This window comes from Sceloporus occidentalis, unplaced genomic scaffold, assembly GCF_023333645.1.
Source record: "Sceloporus occidentalis isolate IW3139 unplaced genomic scaffold, rSceOcc1.0.p SCAF_5, whole genome shotgun sequence".
Taxonomy (NCBI): Eukaryota; Metazoa; Chordata; class Lepidosauria; order Squamata; family Phrynosomatidae; genus Sceloporus; species Sceloporus occidentalis.
Window position 1 is genome coordinate 72,106,738 of NW_028316985.1, and position 14,172 is coordinate 72,120,909.

The 14,172-nt window shown below is 38.8% G+C and overlaps 1 protein-coding gene across 2 annotated transcripts; it reads right to left on the minus strand.

Annotated features, from left to right (window-relative positions):
• Nucleotides 1-1,765: 1,765 nt before the first annotated feature.
• Nucleotides 1,766-9,876, minus strand: LOC149312316 (NADH dehydrogenase [ubiquinone] 1 alpha subcomplex subunit 5-like). Of its 2 annotated transcripts, XM_089526847.1 has the most exons (5): nucleotides 9,730-9,876; nucleotides 7,519-7,563; nucleotides 4,858-4,974; nucleotides 3,870-3,935; nucleotides 1,766-1,928 (listed from the first exon to the last, which is right to left on the minus strand). In XM_089526847.1, exons 1-5 carry the CDS (start codon nucleotides 9,748-9,750, stop codon nucleotides 1,827-1,829), a joined length of 351 nt encoding a protein of 116 aa, XP_089382973.1. In that variant the 5' UTR covers nucleotides 9,751-9,876; the 3' UTR covers nucleotides 1,766-1,826. The 2 variants fall into 2 exon arrangements, with proteins under 2 accessions (XP_089382973.1, XP_089382972.1); XM_089526846.1 differs by lacking the exon at nucleotides 9,730-9,876 and having other exon boundaries at nucleotides 4,858-4,993.
• Nucleotides 9,877-14,172: the final 4,296 nt, after the last annotated feature.

Here is a 14,172-nt window from a genome sequence, read left to right on the forward strand (position 1 = left end):
CTTGATACATGCTTACTTCATTTGAAAAGGGACATCAAAGTCCACTGCCGCACAATGGCAATGTAAAAGTTCCTCCTAAGAACTGTGACTCCTTCCACAAATGATGCATTATATTGGTTGTTTTGTTTACTCCATTCTGTTTGATAAAGCACATTTTAAAGCACTCCTGGTAAGGAATACAAGCACAGTTCCAACAATTTTACAAGTATAAGGGTATTAATTGAAAATAAAGCAAGAGATGTTGAACATCTACAGAAAAGTTTTTTTTCCTTATATATGCCATGTTTCTCTCAATAGGTGGTCAACATTTAAAAACAATATACAGTGGGCCCTTGGTATCAGCTAGGGTTTGGTTCCAGGACCTCTCATGGATCCCAAAATCTGTGGATGTTCAAGTCCCATTAAATACAACGAATAGTAAAAACAGTGTCCCTTACATAAAATGTCAAGATCAAGGTTTTGTATAATTTATATATTTTTTTTAAATCAATCCATGGATGCTTGAATCCATGCATATAAAAAGCCAAGTGTAATTAAAACTATTCAAAAGCTTCAATAACAATATAAATATAAGCACTTAATAACCAATGGAACAGTTGATATTCAACATTAAAAAAATTAAAAGACAACACATAAATCTTTTAAAAAGGAAAGATTATTTCAACAGTAAAATTAAATCAAGACCCTCATTTCAACAGGAAAGTTCAGTTACAAGTTTCTTTTTAAAATCTTGATATTGCTTAGAATAATAATTTGCTCAGCATTGACCTTAATTTCTGTTCAGCACTAAATTCCCATCTTCAGCCAGTATGCATCCTTTGAACGTAATGTTTACCATACTGTCAATAGATGATGCCCTCTTGTGGCCTTTCTTGTAAAAGAAACACTACGTATAGGAAAGCAGCAGAGTACATTTGCAGACCTTTGTAGTTGTGTGCCTTCAAGTCATTTATGACTTATGGTGCCCCTAATGCAAACCTACAACAGGGTTTTCTTGGCGAGGTTTGTTCTAAGGGGGTTTGCTATTGCCTTCCTCTAAGGCTGAGAGTGAAGTGGGTTTCTATGGCTAAGCAAAGATTTGAAACCTGGTTGCCCAGGGACCTAGCCCAACACTCAAACCATGGCAGCACCAAACTTTTAAAATGTCAGTAAGGACTGCTGGTAGTGCTGTTGCATAGTTTAGGTTTCTGCTCCCCCAATTCTTCAGGCTATACCAACACACTTGCCCTTGTGGTATCCCTTTAGTTGACTGTGAAAGAATAGAGGGTTGACTAAAATATCTAAGTCGACTTATCCACAGATCAATGCAAGTGCTGTAACTCTTTATCAAAAAAGGAACCATGCCCTGGTAAAACGTGACATCTTAATCCCTCCTCAGAACACCTAAAACAAGCACCAACCTCCTTTACACTCTCATCCCTCCAGCCTGTAGCATGAGCACAAACAGTTATGTCTGCTGGATTTTGTAGGTTCTTTGGTATGATTTTCCTTAGCTTTGTCCTTTACATCTTTTGCTTCACGCCTTTAAGCTTTACCCTCAACTTATCAATGGCTCATATCAAAATTCATAATTTTGGCCCCCAAACCTGCCCTTGACTTACACATGCGGTCGACTTATAGTCAAATACATATGGCATGTGGTTTCTACAAATGCCAATATCCACAGAATTTAAGTTTAGAATAGAAAAATTGCTGACACCCCTTCCAATGCTGTGATAAGTGTACTGTACAAGTGATTTTCCAATACAGAGACAGACCGAAAATCTGAGAAGGAACATTAAAGATGCCCAACATACATTTATTGAAACAGCTACATATAGTGCCAACTATATTGGCCATTTCCACTGATCCGCTGGAGGCTCTTCAACCAAAGGTTCCCATGCCCGCCACTGTGCCATCTTCCTGGCTAGAGTGAGTTCACTTTCAGCCTGTGGATAAAAAAAAAAGTTTAAGGCACTCTCAATGCTACACCTGAATTGGCCACTATATATTTCGGTGAGTTTGTGCACTCACATTCCTTTTTTTAAAAAGCCTATTTATTAGTGCATCTCGAGATACAGATTTTAGTTAACACTCTCCTTGCTAAACTTTCCATGGTAGAGCACAGTATAATCTCTCTAGTACAGAAGTTCTCAACCTGTGGATTGCAACCCCTTTGGAGACTGAATGAGTGTTTCACAGGGGTCGCCTAAGACCATCGGAAAACACATATTTCAGATGGCCTTAGGAACTGAGACGAAAATAATTTTATAGTTGGGGGGGTCACCACAACATGAGAAATTGTATTAAAGGGTCACGGCATTAGAAAGGCTGAGAACCACTGCTCTAGTATATGAATGGTGCCATTCAATGTACGCACCTGCTTTTTGGGAAAGCCTATTTAGAATACTATAGTGGTTTAAAACTGGAATTCTCCACAGGAGCACATGTTTTTACTTACTACCTAGTTGTGAGTGATGGCTTTGTGTATGTTAAATTGTTGCTTGATTTACTGTGTAAGTAGCTGTTGGGGGGAGAGAGTATGGAATGATGAAATGAATGCTGATGGGTGGAGTGTTTGAGGTTTGCAGGATGCAATTGATGAATGACCCTTGCAGTTTCAGTCTGAATGGAGAATAGTTTAGCCTGGGCTTTAAGAAGTGTGCAGAAAAGAAATGTGTTTCAGAGGGGTTTGATTTAGGCAAGGGTTAGACTGACAGAAAGGAGTTGACTGATTTAGCTTGAGAGTGTGATGTTTTAAATGTTATGTATAAATCATCTACTGTTTTAGATTTAACTTCTGTAAATTAACTCTTATTTATGTTTTTACACACTTTGGCCTCTGGAACTGCTACCATTCTGAGAGTTTCATTTCAGACAAGGTGTCTGTAGTGGAGCACTGAAGGTGAAAGGGTGTTATCCTATTGAGGAGAATAGTAGTATAAATCCCCTAGGAGCGTTGACGGCATTTACAATGACCCCACAGATGGTGTTACACAAAGGGGGGGGGGGGGCAAAACGAAGTTCCTTACATATAGCAGAGCTGGGGATCTAGGAAAGCTCTTACGCTGAGTGTTTGCAGAGAACACAATGGGAAGTCTTCACATTGGGTTGGTTGAATGTAAAACCCCACATATTTGGTGGTCCAGGTGGTGGGATATAAGCATTTGGTGTAGCATTGATGGGACAGAAAATGAAATCCCCACAATGGTACAGATAAATTCAGTGTGAGGAGAAATAGCATGTCTGTGTATCCCAAACAAGCCTGAAATGCTATTTGACTTAAACATTATATCCCCCTGATTAGGACTCAAGGAAAAAGGGCTTTACTGCTGAACACGTTTTGGCCAACAGATAACAAAACAATTTGGCAACTAAAGTTAGAATAGTTTTCATCAAAGAAAACCATGGTTCTTGTCATCCACAATCCTTTTCAAAATCACCTAGGAATCCTAAAACTGAAAACAGAATCTTCTCCTCCTCTTCACAAAAGAACTGAGTCTCAAGTTTTGGGAGATGCTAAGAGGACTGCGGTGGAGAAGACAGCTTCTCTTCCCAGTGCCAACGACAAAGAGGAACTAACCTTTAAATGTTGTCCTCTGCTTGACAAATAACACATTGAGGCTTATCAAGAAGTAAATCTTACTGGACCTATTTAGAACTGTGTTGATAATGTCACTGCTAGTGTTTTAGTGAACTCCTACTATGCTGGAAAAGCTAATCATTTTAACAATAAACTTTATATTTTCTCTACAGAAAAAAAACAAAACCACAGGTCCATCTTCCAGAATTCATTATATTTAATATATATTTTGGAATTCTTTTATTTTTCCCAATGTACAAACTTATGGGAAATAATGAGACTTGTGCTTTATACAGTGGAATTTTACCTGCAAAATTACTTCTTCTATCTGTCCACAGTTGATTTTATTTTCCAATTTTTCCACATTGGGCTCCTGCAAGTTCAAAAAAATAAAGAAATAAAATTAAAGGACTGGATTTCTTTCACAGTATATAAGCAATGTATTCCTAATTCATACTGAATGAAAAATGCCCAGCATCTTCTGAGTACAGAAAGACCAAGACTAAGCAAGTTATATATTAAGAATACTGAAAAGACCAAAATGAATTATTGTTGCAACCAAGTGAGTACACTGTTCACACATGTGAATAAGTCAAAACTTTACATATCAAAGATCAGAATATGTTTATTTAACAGATAAAAATCAATTAACCATTTAAAACTAAAATATCTGAAACTAATAACAAGATAGTTCTGCACATTTTTTCAGTTCTGGTATATGATATTTGTGAAGATTACACAACTGTCTCTGCTCAACACGTATTATATTTATTAAAATGTAGTTTTATAAGAAGAAATCTTTTAGGATAGTTCTAAGTAAAGGTATGGGATTATGCTGTAAATCCAGGCTGCACCCCCACTGCAGAAATAATCCAGCCTGATACCACTTTACCTGCCATGGCTCAGTGCTATGAATTCCTGGGAATTGTAGTTTTGGGAGACATTTAGCCTTTTCTGTCAGAGAGCTCTGGTGCCACAACAAACTACAAATTCCAGGATATTATAGCACTGAGCCATGGGAGTTAATGTGGTGTCAATCTGGATTATTTCTGTAATCTGGATGCAGTCCAGTCTGAGATATTGAGAGAATACCCACCAGACTCTTTCTTTAAAATAACTAAAAAAATTAATTCATTCCTATCAAAATTAGGTAAGATCTATTTAGTGGAAATCTCTTTAATGGAAAACACAATTAAGAAACATTATCTGTTTGCTAATCTGAAACATACACATCAAGTATGACATTACTATCTCGCTGAATAATGTAATCTAAGAAGCTTAATTGATGTACTTACTGTTTTGACCATATCAAACCTCTCGTTCACAATTTTCTCTGTGTATTTCCTATATGCTGCTTCTCGAGGGATAGTGTCCAGAGCAGCAAGAATTTTGGTGTAGAGTATCCTGAGACGCTGAAAAGATGATATGGCACTAAGTAAACAATAATTTAAGATAAACTATTAAACTTCCTACATGGCATAGAAAACAAATGATTGAAGTTCAATGTCTTTCTTCAGAGCTAATACGGTCGGCCCTTCTTATGCATAGATTTTTTATACACGGTTTCAAGCATCCACGGTTTGAAAATGTTTAAAAAAGTATAAACTTCAAATATCAAACCTTGATTTTCCATTTTTTATAAGGGACACCATTTTGCTATATAATTATATTGAGACTTGAGCATCCATGGATTTTGTTATCCATGGGGGGTCTTGGAACCAAATCCCAGAATTTAACAAGGATCCATTGTACCACTAATGCAGGGCTGGGCAAAGTGTGACCCAGAGCTACATGAAGCTCCCCAGGGCCATTTTTTGGCTTCTGGGTGTGGGTGATGTAAAAAAAGTCCCTTAAAAATATTTTGCTCGAAAAATGCCCCTAAAATAACTTATAGAGGTTGGGAGAAGGGGCATTTCCACCATGTTCCATCTGAGCCAATGTGGGCCCAAGAGAGGCCATTTTAAAAACAAGAAATGAAGTGATTCCTGTTTACTTACTGTTGTTAAAAAGAAGACTTCTATGCCTAAAATGGCCAAGAAATGCCCCCCCCCCCCCGGTGAAAGTGCCCTCTTGTCCCCTAGAGAGCATTTGGGAGCAGATGGGGGGCATGCAAGCTTCCAGTCGGCTGGGGGCCTAATGCAACCCCCTACCCTTCCACTATTGCCCACCCTGGCACCAATGGAAGTAGGGTTCGTCTGCAAAATTGTGCATGAAAGTACTTCAATCCTACATTGTTGTCAACACTCATGAAAAGCAACACGTATTAAAGGAACTACCTTAATGTGCTCTCTTCACAAATATGTTTAGTCTGCCTATTATTCAGAAGACTGTTCTATCAAACATCCTTGTAGGGGCACAACACATCCTATTATTCTGCCTTCACTTCCTGAGTCTTATCTACAATACCTGTATTTACATAAATTGTAGGTTTGGGATTTCTCATGATTCCTCTCAGATTTGTTCATGATTCCAGCAGGTCCGTGGTCTCCTCTCCTGGGACATGCCTTATTACGTAACATTTGGACTACAGCAATATGTTTTATGTGGAGCTGTCTTTAGAATCTGTTCAGAAGCTTCAATTATTCTATAACACTATGGGACCATTATTAACTGGAACGAGTTATCAGAAATAAAGGTTTTTCTTGCAGGGAGGGACCTCCATTTGCTGTCAATTTGTTCCTGGGACCAATTCAAAGTGCTGGTGATTACCTTTTAAATCTCTTTAAATTTTGGGAATCAGGATACCTGAAGAATTGATAATTGTTAAAAGCCATCAAAGGAAGCTATTTTGCATGTTACTATGATGTCTTAGGTCTAAAACACACTGCAGAAATAATCCAGTCTGAGACTGCTTTAACTGCCCTGGCTGAATGCTAGGGAACTCTTGGTATTGTAGTTTTGTAAAACATTTAGCCTTCTCTATCAGAGAGCTCTGGTGCTTCAATAAACTCCAATTTTCAGGATTCCCTAGCACTGAGCCAGGGCAGTTAAAACAGTGTCAAACTGGGTTATTTCTGCAGTGTGTTTTGGACCTTAGATATGATGACAGTGCCCAGGGAGAGGGCTTCTTGATGGCTCCATCTGGGCTTGAAACGTATGTCCGTAGGGAAACCTTCCTTGTTAATTTGCCAATTAATTCATTTAAATTTAGCAACTTTATACTGCACCCTTCTGTTTTAAAACATAAAATCCGTGGCAACTTTTGGAGTATTTCAACTGGTGCTATTCTCTGAGGGAGGAATCTTTTCTACCTTTATAGTTTCAAATATGATTGCTTTCTAATGTTTTACTGTTAGTCATCTTGAACCTTTCATGAATGACGGGATACAAATAACATACATCAATATGCAATTGGGATGAACTCAAAGTGTGGATGAGTTTGCATGGAAATAGCCTAAAGCTATTCTAGTCCCAATCGATTATGATCTGTTTAGATCAGCATCATTAAATCTGCTTGGAAAGGCATGGGGAGCCAATGGAACTGTTTTATTCAGTTCCGACACTGTAAAGGATTCTGTAAACCACATCTTAGCATTCATCATCCTAGAAACAAAGTTTCTGAGAAGGCTGAAATGGCAGTCCCATAAACAATACATTACGGTTACTAATCATAGGTATTATAATACATGGGACACAGTGTTAAAATTCCCTCTATCAAGAAAATATTGCCCTTGGTACACCATACTGAATTGGTGAAATTAGTTCAGTGTCATTGAAGCTAACTAAGGGACAAAGCAAACGGCCAGGAAAATCACTGCTTAATACAACAGGCAGTATTTATATTTAAATTCAGTTACTATAATTTATCAACCAGGATGCAACAACTGCACAGCTTCAGGATCTATCATTGACTTTTAAGATCTTCTGGCATCATGTTACATAGACATTATACAAGGAAGGCTAATGGTTTGTTTCTCTTTTTATCAATTTTAGATAAGCAGGTTTCCTATACTTACATCATGTGGAGTTTCAGATACAGCTAGCCCCACCAGTCCAGTGGTCTGCAGAAATAAAAAACACATATACTTGTTAATTAACTCTGCAACCTAATTTAAAGACATTTAAATAGATCTTATTTGTTTTTACCTGAATAATTACCAGTTAAATTTTCATGTAGATAACAACAATGGTAATGAAACAGAAAGGAAACTTGACACACAAATTAAAAACATTTTAGAAGAAGCTTATGTAAAAGAGAAAAGACGTCTTTAAAGTGGTATGTACTACTTTCATTTTTTTTTAAAAAGTACAGGTGTAAAAGTACTCAGACAGTCCACTAGTTCACAAATGTTTTAAATCAACCAAAGTAACCAGTTCATTAATGCTGTATTACTACTGATAAGTAAATTAATTTCCAGGTGCATCAATAACTTTTCATTCTTTCCCCTCCAAAATGCTTTAACTAGATAAGGCACCTAAGAATAATAAAAACTTGTTAAATCCATGATCACTGATTACATATTAAACAAAACTTCACAGGATAATCTATGTAAGTCCTCCAATGCATTAGATTCAAGGACCACTATGAATTACCGTCGGTATTCTGTTGTATACAACCTAGAAGAGTGATTATAAAATGCAAATAAGCTGCAAAACCTACACAAACAAGGATTTTAGAAACATCCCTAAGGAAAGGATCATTTGGTGCTCCACACTCCTCCACACATACAATATGTGTATCCAATATTAAGTAGATTAGATGGGAACATGGGCTACTTACATCACATTCACAGTGACCATGTAAAGTGGCTGATCTGGCTGGGGCTTATGGGAGTTGGTCCAAAATACCCTAAGGACCAAAGTCTGGGAATCACTGCTGTAGATGCACCTAGATTCCTTTTTTAAAACTAGACCCTACTGCAGTGGTCCCCAAACTGTGCCCTTTTAGAGACTTTGGACTTCATCTCCCAGAAGCCTCAGCCATGTTGGTCAACAGTCTGGGATTCTGGGAGCTGAAGTCCAAAATCTCTTAAAGAGCACAGTTTGGGGACCACTGCCCTACAGAGTCAGGGGATCACCTGACAAAGCACCGCAAAATGCAGGTATAAGGACACTAATATAATTGTAAATCTATGCTTTAGTCCAACTCTTATATGTATGTGTGTGTGTGTGTGTATATATATATATATATTTGTCTATATATGTGTGTATACATGCAGATGTATGCCTATATATCTATATATGTGTGTGTGTATATGTATGTGTGTGTCTATAATATAGGACTCTCTCTCTCTCTCTCTCTCTCTATATATATATATATATATATGTCTGTCTATATATAGGACTATATGTGTGTGTGTATATATGTCTATAATATAGGACTATATATATATGTGTGTGTGTGTATAAATATATGTGTGTGTATACTATAGGACTATATATATATGTGTGTGTGTCTATATATAGGACTATATGTGTGTGTATATATATATATATGTCTATAATCTAGGACTATATATGTGTGTGTGTGTGTGTCTATATATAGGACTATATGTGTGTGTATAAATATATGTGTGTGTATACTATAGGACTATATATATATGTGTGTGTGTCTATATATAGGACTATATGTGTGTGTATATATATATGTCTATAATATAGGACTATATATGTGTGTGTATGTGTCTATATATAGGACTATATGTGTGTGTGTCTACATATAGGTCTATTATTATTATTATTATTATTAAGCTTTATTTATATAGCGCTGTAAATTTACACAGCACTATATATATGTGTTTGTGTCTATATACAGGACTATATATATAGTCCTATATGTGTGTGTTTAATCCTTTTAGACTAGGCCAGTGCTCCCCAAACTGTGCCCTTTAAGGGCTTTTGGACTTCAGCTCCCAGAATCCCACACCATTAGCCAACATGGCTGAGGCTTCTGGGAGCTGAACTCCAGAGTCTTTTAAAGGACACAGTTTGGGGACCACTGGCTTAGGCTCATAAAGGCATAGCCATAGCCTAGTGGTCCCCAAACTGTGCCCTTTAAGAGGTTTTTTGGACTCCAGCTCCCAGAAGCCTCAGCCATGTTGGCCAATAGCCTGGGATTCTGGGAGCTGAAGTCCAAAAGCCCTTAAAGGGCACAATTTGGGGACCACCGGGGCCCTAGAGAAAGAAAGGAACGGGCTAGCCCCCCGCATGACCCCGGTCCCTCTCACCTTCTTGAGGATGCCAGCCATAGCCACTAGTTCCCTCACGCCGCCCAATGACAAGGAGCAGCTCCTGCGCGTGCGCAGAAGGGAAAGCGAACACAAGCGGCTACGCGTAGAGGACGGAGAGCTAAGGTCGACCGAGTGCGCATGCGTGCGACCCTCGCTGTGTGGGAACAAGGCACCAAGCGTACGAGGAAAGGCTTCTTTCCCAGGTGGGCATGCGCAGAAGCTGGCTCCGTGTTCTGTCTCTCAGGGGGCAGGGAGAGGCGGGGCTTGATTGAGTACAACCAATCAGACGGAGCTTTCTGGCTGCGAAGCAATCCAGCCTTGTACGTGTAAATGATTGGCAGCAATTGTGACCAATCAGGAAGGGCCTTTGTCTGTTTGTTTGTTTTCTTTACCATAGAGTGAGTGAGTGGAAAATAACATCTGTGCCCTTTAAGAGCTTTTGGACTTCAGCTCCCAGAAGCCTTTGCCATGTTGGCCAATGGCCTAGTATTCTGGGAGCTGAAGTCCAAAACCCTTAAAGGGCACAGTCTGGGGACCACTCTAGAAATAATGCAGTTTGGCACCACCACTTTCACTGCCATGGCTCCATCTTACACAGTCCTGAGATTTGTAGTTTTGTGGTCTATGTCAAAGAAGGCTATAGACCAGTGATTCCTCCAAGTTTTATGGACTTCAACTCCCAGAAGCCCCAGCCAGCTTGATCAACAGTCAAGGATTCTGGGAGATGAAGTCCAAAATACCAGGAGGACCACAGTTTGGGAACCATTGACCTTCCAATAACATCCAAACAATGATACCTTTATGGGGCCAAACAAAATGCACAATTACAAGCTTTCCAAGTCACACTGGCTTCTTCATCACTGATACCCCTAGAATATGCAACAGACCTTGTAAAACTACAAATCCCAAGATTCCCTAGGATGGATGGATATATGTGTGTATGTATGTATGTATATATATATATATATATATATATAGAGAGAGAGAGAGAGAGAGAGAGAGAGATGGCCCTCCACATTTGCAGACTTGACTTTTACGGGTTCAATTATTCACAGATTTGATTAATATGTTCTCTCTAGGAATCTCTAGGTCCTCCAGTGTGACTCTGCCAGGCATTGATGATAGAGTCGCACTGGAGGACCTAGAAGTTCCTAGAGAGAACACTTCTCTAAGCATTTGCAGAGCCTTCAATGCAATTCTATGGTCAGCTTCTCCCAGATGTTGGTCATAGAGTTGCCCTGGAGGACCTAGAGATTCCCAGAGAGGGATTCTCTTAGGTAATAAAAGAGTAGTTTTGTATTTGTCTTTTGACTTTCACGGGGGCCCTATGGCCCTGCTTGATAAATAGGTCTGCAACCTGATTTAAAGACATTTAAATGGTGCAAGATGGTGCAAGAAACCCAGGACAGCATGCGCTCCAACATTTTGCACATCATGAAAACCATGTTTGGCCAAACAGCATCAGAGTGTGGTCAAGCTGTATTAGATTTTGTGTTTTAACTTGTGTATGTTTTTAAGCTTAATTTTATACTGTTTTAACTGTGTTACTTTAAACTGTTTTTTAAAAACTGTTTTAAAGATGTTTTATCTTGTGGACCTCCTTGGGTCCCTTTTTGGGAGAAAGATGCCATAAAAATGCAATAAATAATAGATAATGGATAAAATAAGATGGCAAACATAATGATGAGGAAGAAGAGACAAGCTAGGAGAGGATGCAGCAGTTTGCTTTTGCCTAGTGAAAGTCAAATTTTCATTCTCTTTTAGTCCCTCTCAGAGTTAATGGAGTGACTTGAGCTACTTGGGCAATTTGGAAGATCCCAGCCACAGATGCTGGCTAAATGTCAGGAAATAACTCTTCTAGAACATGGTCATATAGCCCGATAAACCCCCAAAAAATTATGGATGCCGGCTGTGAAAGCCTTCAACTTCACAATTTGGACTCAGTTTGAACAACTCAAGTAAGCTGGGGACAAAGGGGGAAAGTGGAAGGAGGAGAGAGAAACTGTGATGTTTTAGGAGCAGCTGATGAAGTGGGATGATAGAAGATTAATTGGTACTGTCCCTGCTAAACTGGGCCAGTTGGAGAGTATAATGGTATTTTTCTGAGGAGATCTGAATCCCATACTGGAAAAAATACTTTATATGGCTTGCAAACCCTAGCATTGACAATGGCTACTCTTGACAGGTGTTTTGGGAGTTGAAGTCAAAATATAAACTATGAAGTTAAATTGTTTAAAATGGGCAGTTATACTAGTAGAGAGAGAGAGAAGAGTTGCAAAGAGATACATGGAATGGAGGGATGAGATGTCAGCTCCCGAATACTAAACTATTATATAACCTCCACACACATCCATTTTTGGCAGCCATTTTTGAGAAGGCTAACTTAAATCCATAAACTTCCTATTCACTGAAAACCACACTTCCGAATGATTACTCATCTCTCCATGAGTTCTTCCAGATCTCCCCAGATCGTCAATTAATTTATTACCTAGTTCAGGATCTTTATGCTTGGCTTTACATCCTGCCTTGTAAGATGACCAGCCCCTTAAATTGGAGCCAGTGGTCCGGACCTTTGGCTCGCCCTGCCTTTGACTCCTCTGGTGGAGAGGAAGGATGTACAAATGATACCTTGCTAGAGAGGAAGAAAGTGTAGCCTGATGATGGCTTACACTGATGAGCAGGGGTTGCTTATGAACTAAGGGTGCATCTACACATAGAAAGGATGTAGTTTGACACCACTTTAACTGCCATGACTCCATCCTACAGAATCCCAGGATTTGTACTTTGGTGAAGCACCAGCACTTTTTGGCAGAGAAGGCAAAAGATCTAGTAAAACTACACATCCCAAGATACCATAGGATGGAGCTACAACACTTAAAATGGTGTCACACTGCATTGTTTTTAAAGTGTAGCTGCGAGAGAAAGTCTCACTCTGAAGATAGTGTGTGTGTGTGTGTGTGTGTAGCACTCTGGAGGATCTGATCCACTCATTTTCTATTCAAATTAGTTTCATTATGTAAAACAAAGCCTCTGATAATATAATTTATAGCTTTATTGATTACAAATAGATGGAAACAGAAAGCAATAACAGAAATAAAAGCAAAGAAAGTATTCTTGTTTCTCTGCAGCAGAATACCGGCACAACTTTACGTGCAGGTTGTCCCTGCAAAGTGCCATCAATAACTTGATCAGCACCAATGGACCTCCATAGACATGGCACTAGTATTCCTTTTCTGACAATGAAACTACTGTTATATACTCTAATAGGATGGGATTTCTAGAGACTACCTTGACATGTAAAGGTTGGGAGAGTCTCCTCTCCTTCCCCTTAGGTCCGAGGAAGAGAAAAGATTCCTGTCCTTATCAGTACAAAGGCTGGCAAAGCCTATCTCCAGCTGCACCAAGTTTATTGTTATGTTGCCATGTCTCTACTTTGCACAGAGATGCCCTGATGCCTCTCCAAGAAGTATACTGACAGAATGCAACAGGCCTGTAATACCACTACTCTCTATGTAGACCTTAATACGTAGGTCTCAAAGCACACTAAAACATATAGATGTGATTATAAATACATGACGGATGAGAAGTCCAACAACAACACTCATTGCCAAACTTCTGCAAATACAATCCACTGAAGCTTCAACCTTGCTGAGTTCATTAATAGGATTGACAGCCCAGGACTAGTCTAGGCTCTAACATTTCATGGGGGGGAAATGAGATTTAAGGATGTCACAGGAGGTGTGCCCTTGTGATGTTAACATGTATCAACTACAGTTGCAGAGTATACCATTCAAATACAAAAGCAATTCTAATAAATTATACACACATGCATGCATACACACACACACACACACACACACACACACACACAGAGTACATAGGTCTTTCAAAATAGTACTCTCACCCTGAGGGCCAGAGAAAATTTGGCTACCCTATGTGGAGCCACTTGTACTGATAGGATAGGATATTAGTGCTACACGTCATAATTCCAGTATTAAAGGGACTAAGATACTGTATAGCTATATGTAAGTCCTTAAGATCAAGTGTCATTAGAATAACTTCAGGTTCAAATATGAGATCTCAGTTATTTCATGGGTTAAGCTTGAGCATTTAAGTATTTTTAATATTCATCCATCAAAGTGGATTAATGGCTTTTAGAATCTAACTGTCTAGATGCAGTCCTTTCTGTGTTACAGTTAATCAGAACCATTGCACATAGTTCAATCAGAATTCTAAATGTACGGTAAGATGACAGATTATTATATGTCTTAAAGAGCCAATTGGTCCAGGCTATGGCTATACACCACTCAGACCTCAGGTTACTTTTAATGAGGTTTTAGAGAAAGAGTGTCATACTTTCCTGCAGGGCCACTTATGTTTCAGTTGCATAAGGCCAGACCTTAATTTAACTACCAACTGTGTTGTTAATTTTAGAAATGC

Excerpts from the sequence above, each read along its gene's own strand:
- LOC149312316 (XM_089526847.1), bottom strand. The coding sequence starts at position 9,750 with ATGGCTGGCATCCTCAAGAAG. Across the intron at positions 3,936-4,857 it reads GGTTTGATATGGTCAAAACA|GAGCCCAATGTGGAAAAATT; the intron begins GTAAGTACATCA and ends TTGAACTTGCAG. Across the intron at positions 1,929-3,869 it reads TAGAAGAAGTAATTTTGCAG|GCTGAAAGTGAACTCACTCT; the intron begins GTAAAATTCCAC and ends TTTTATCCACAG.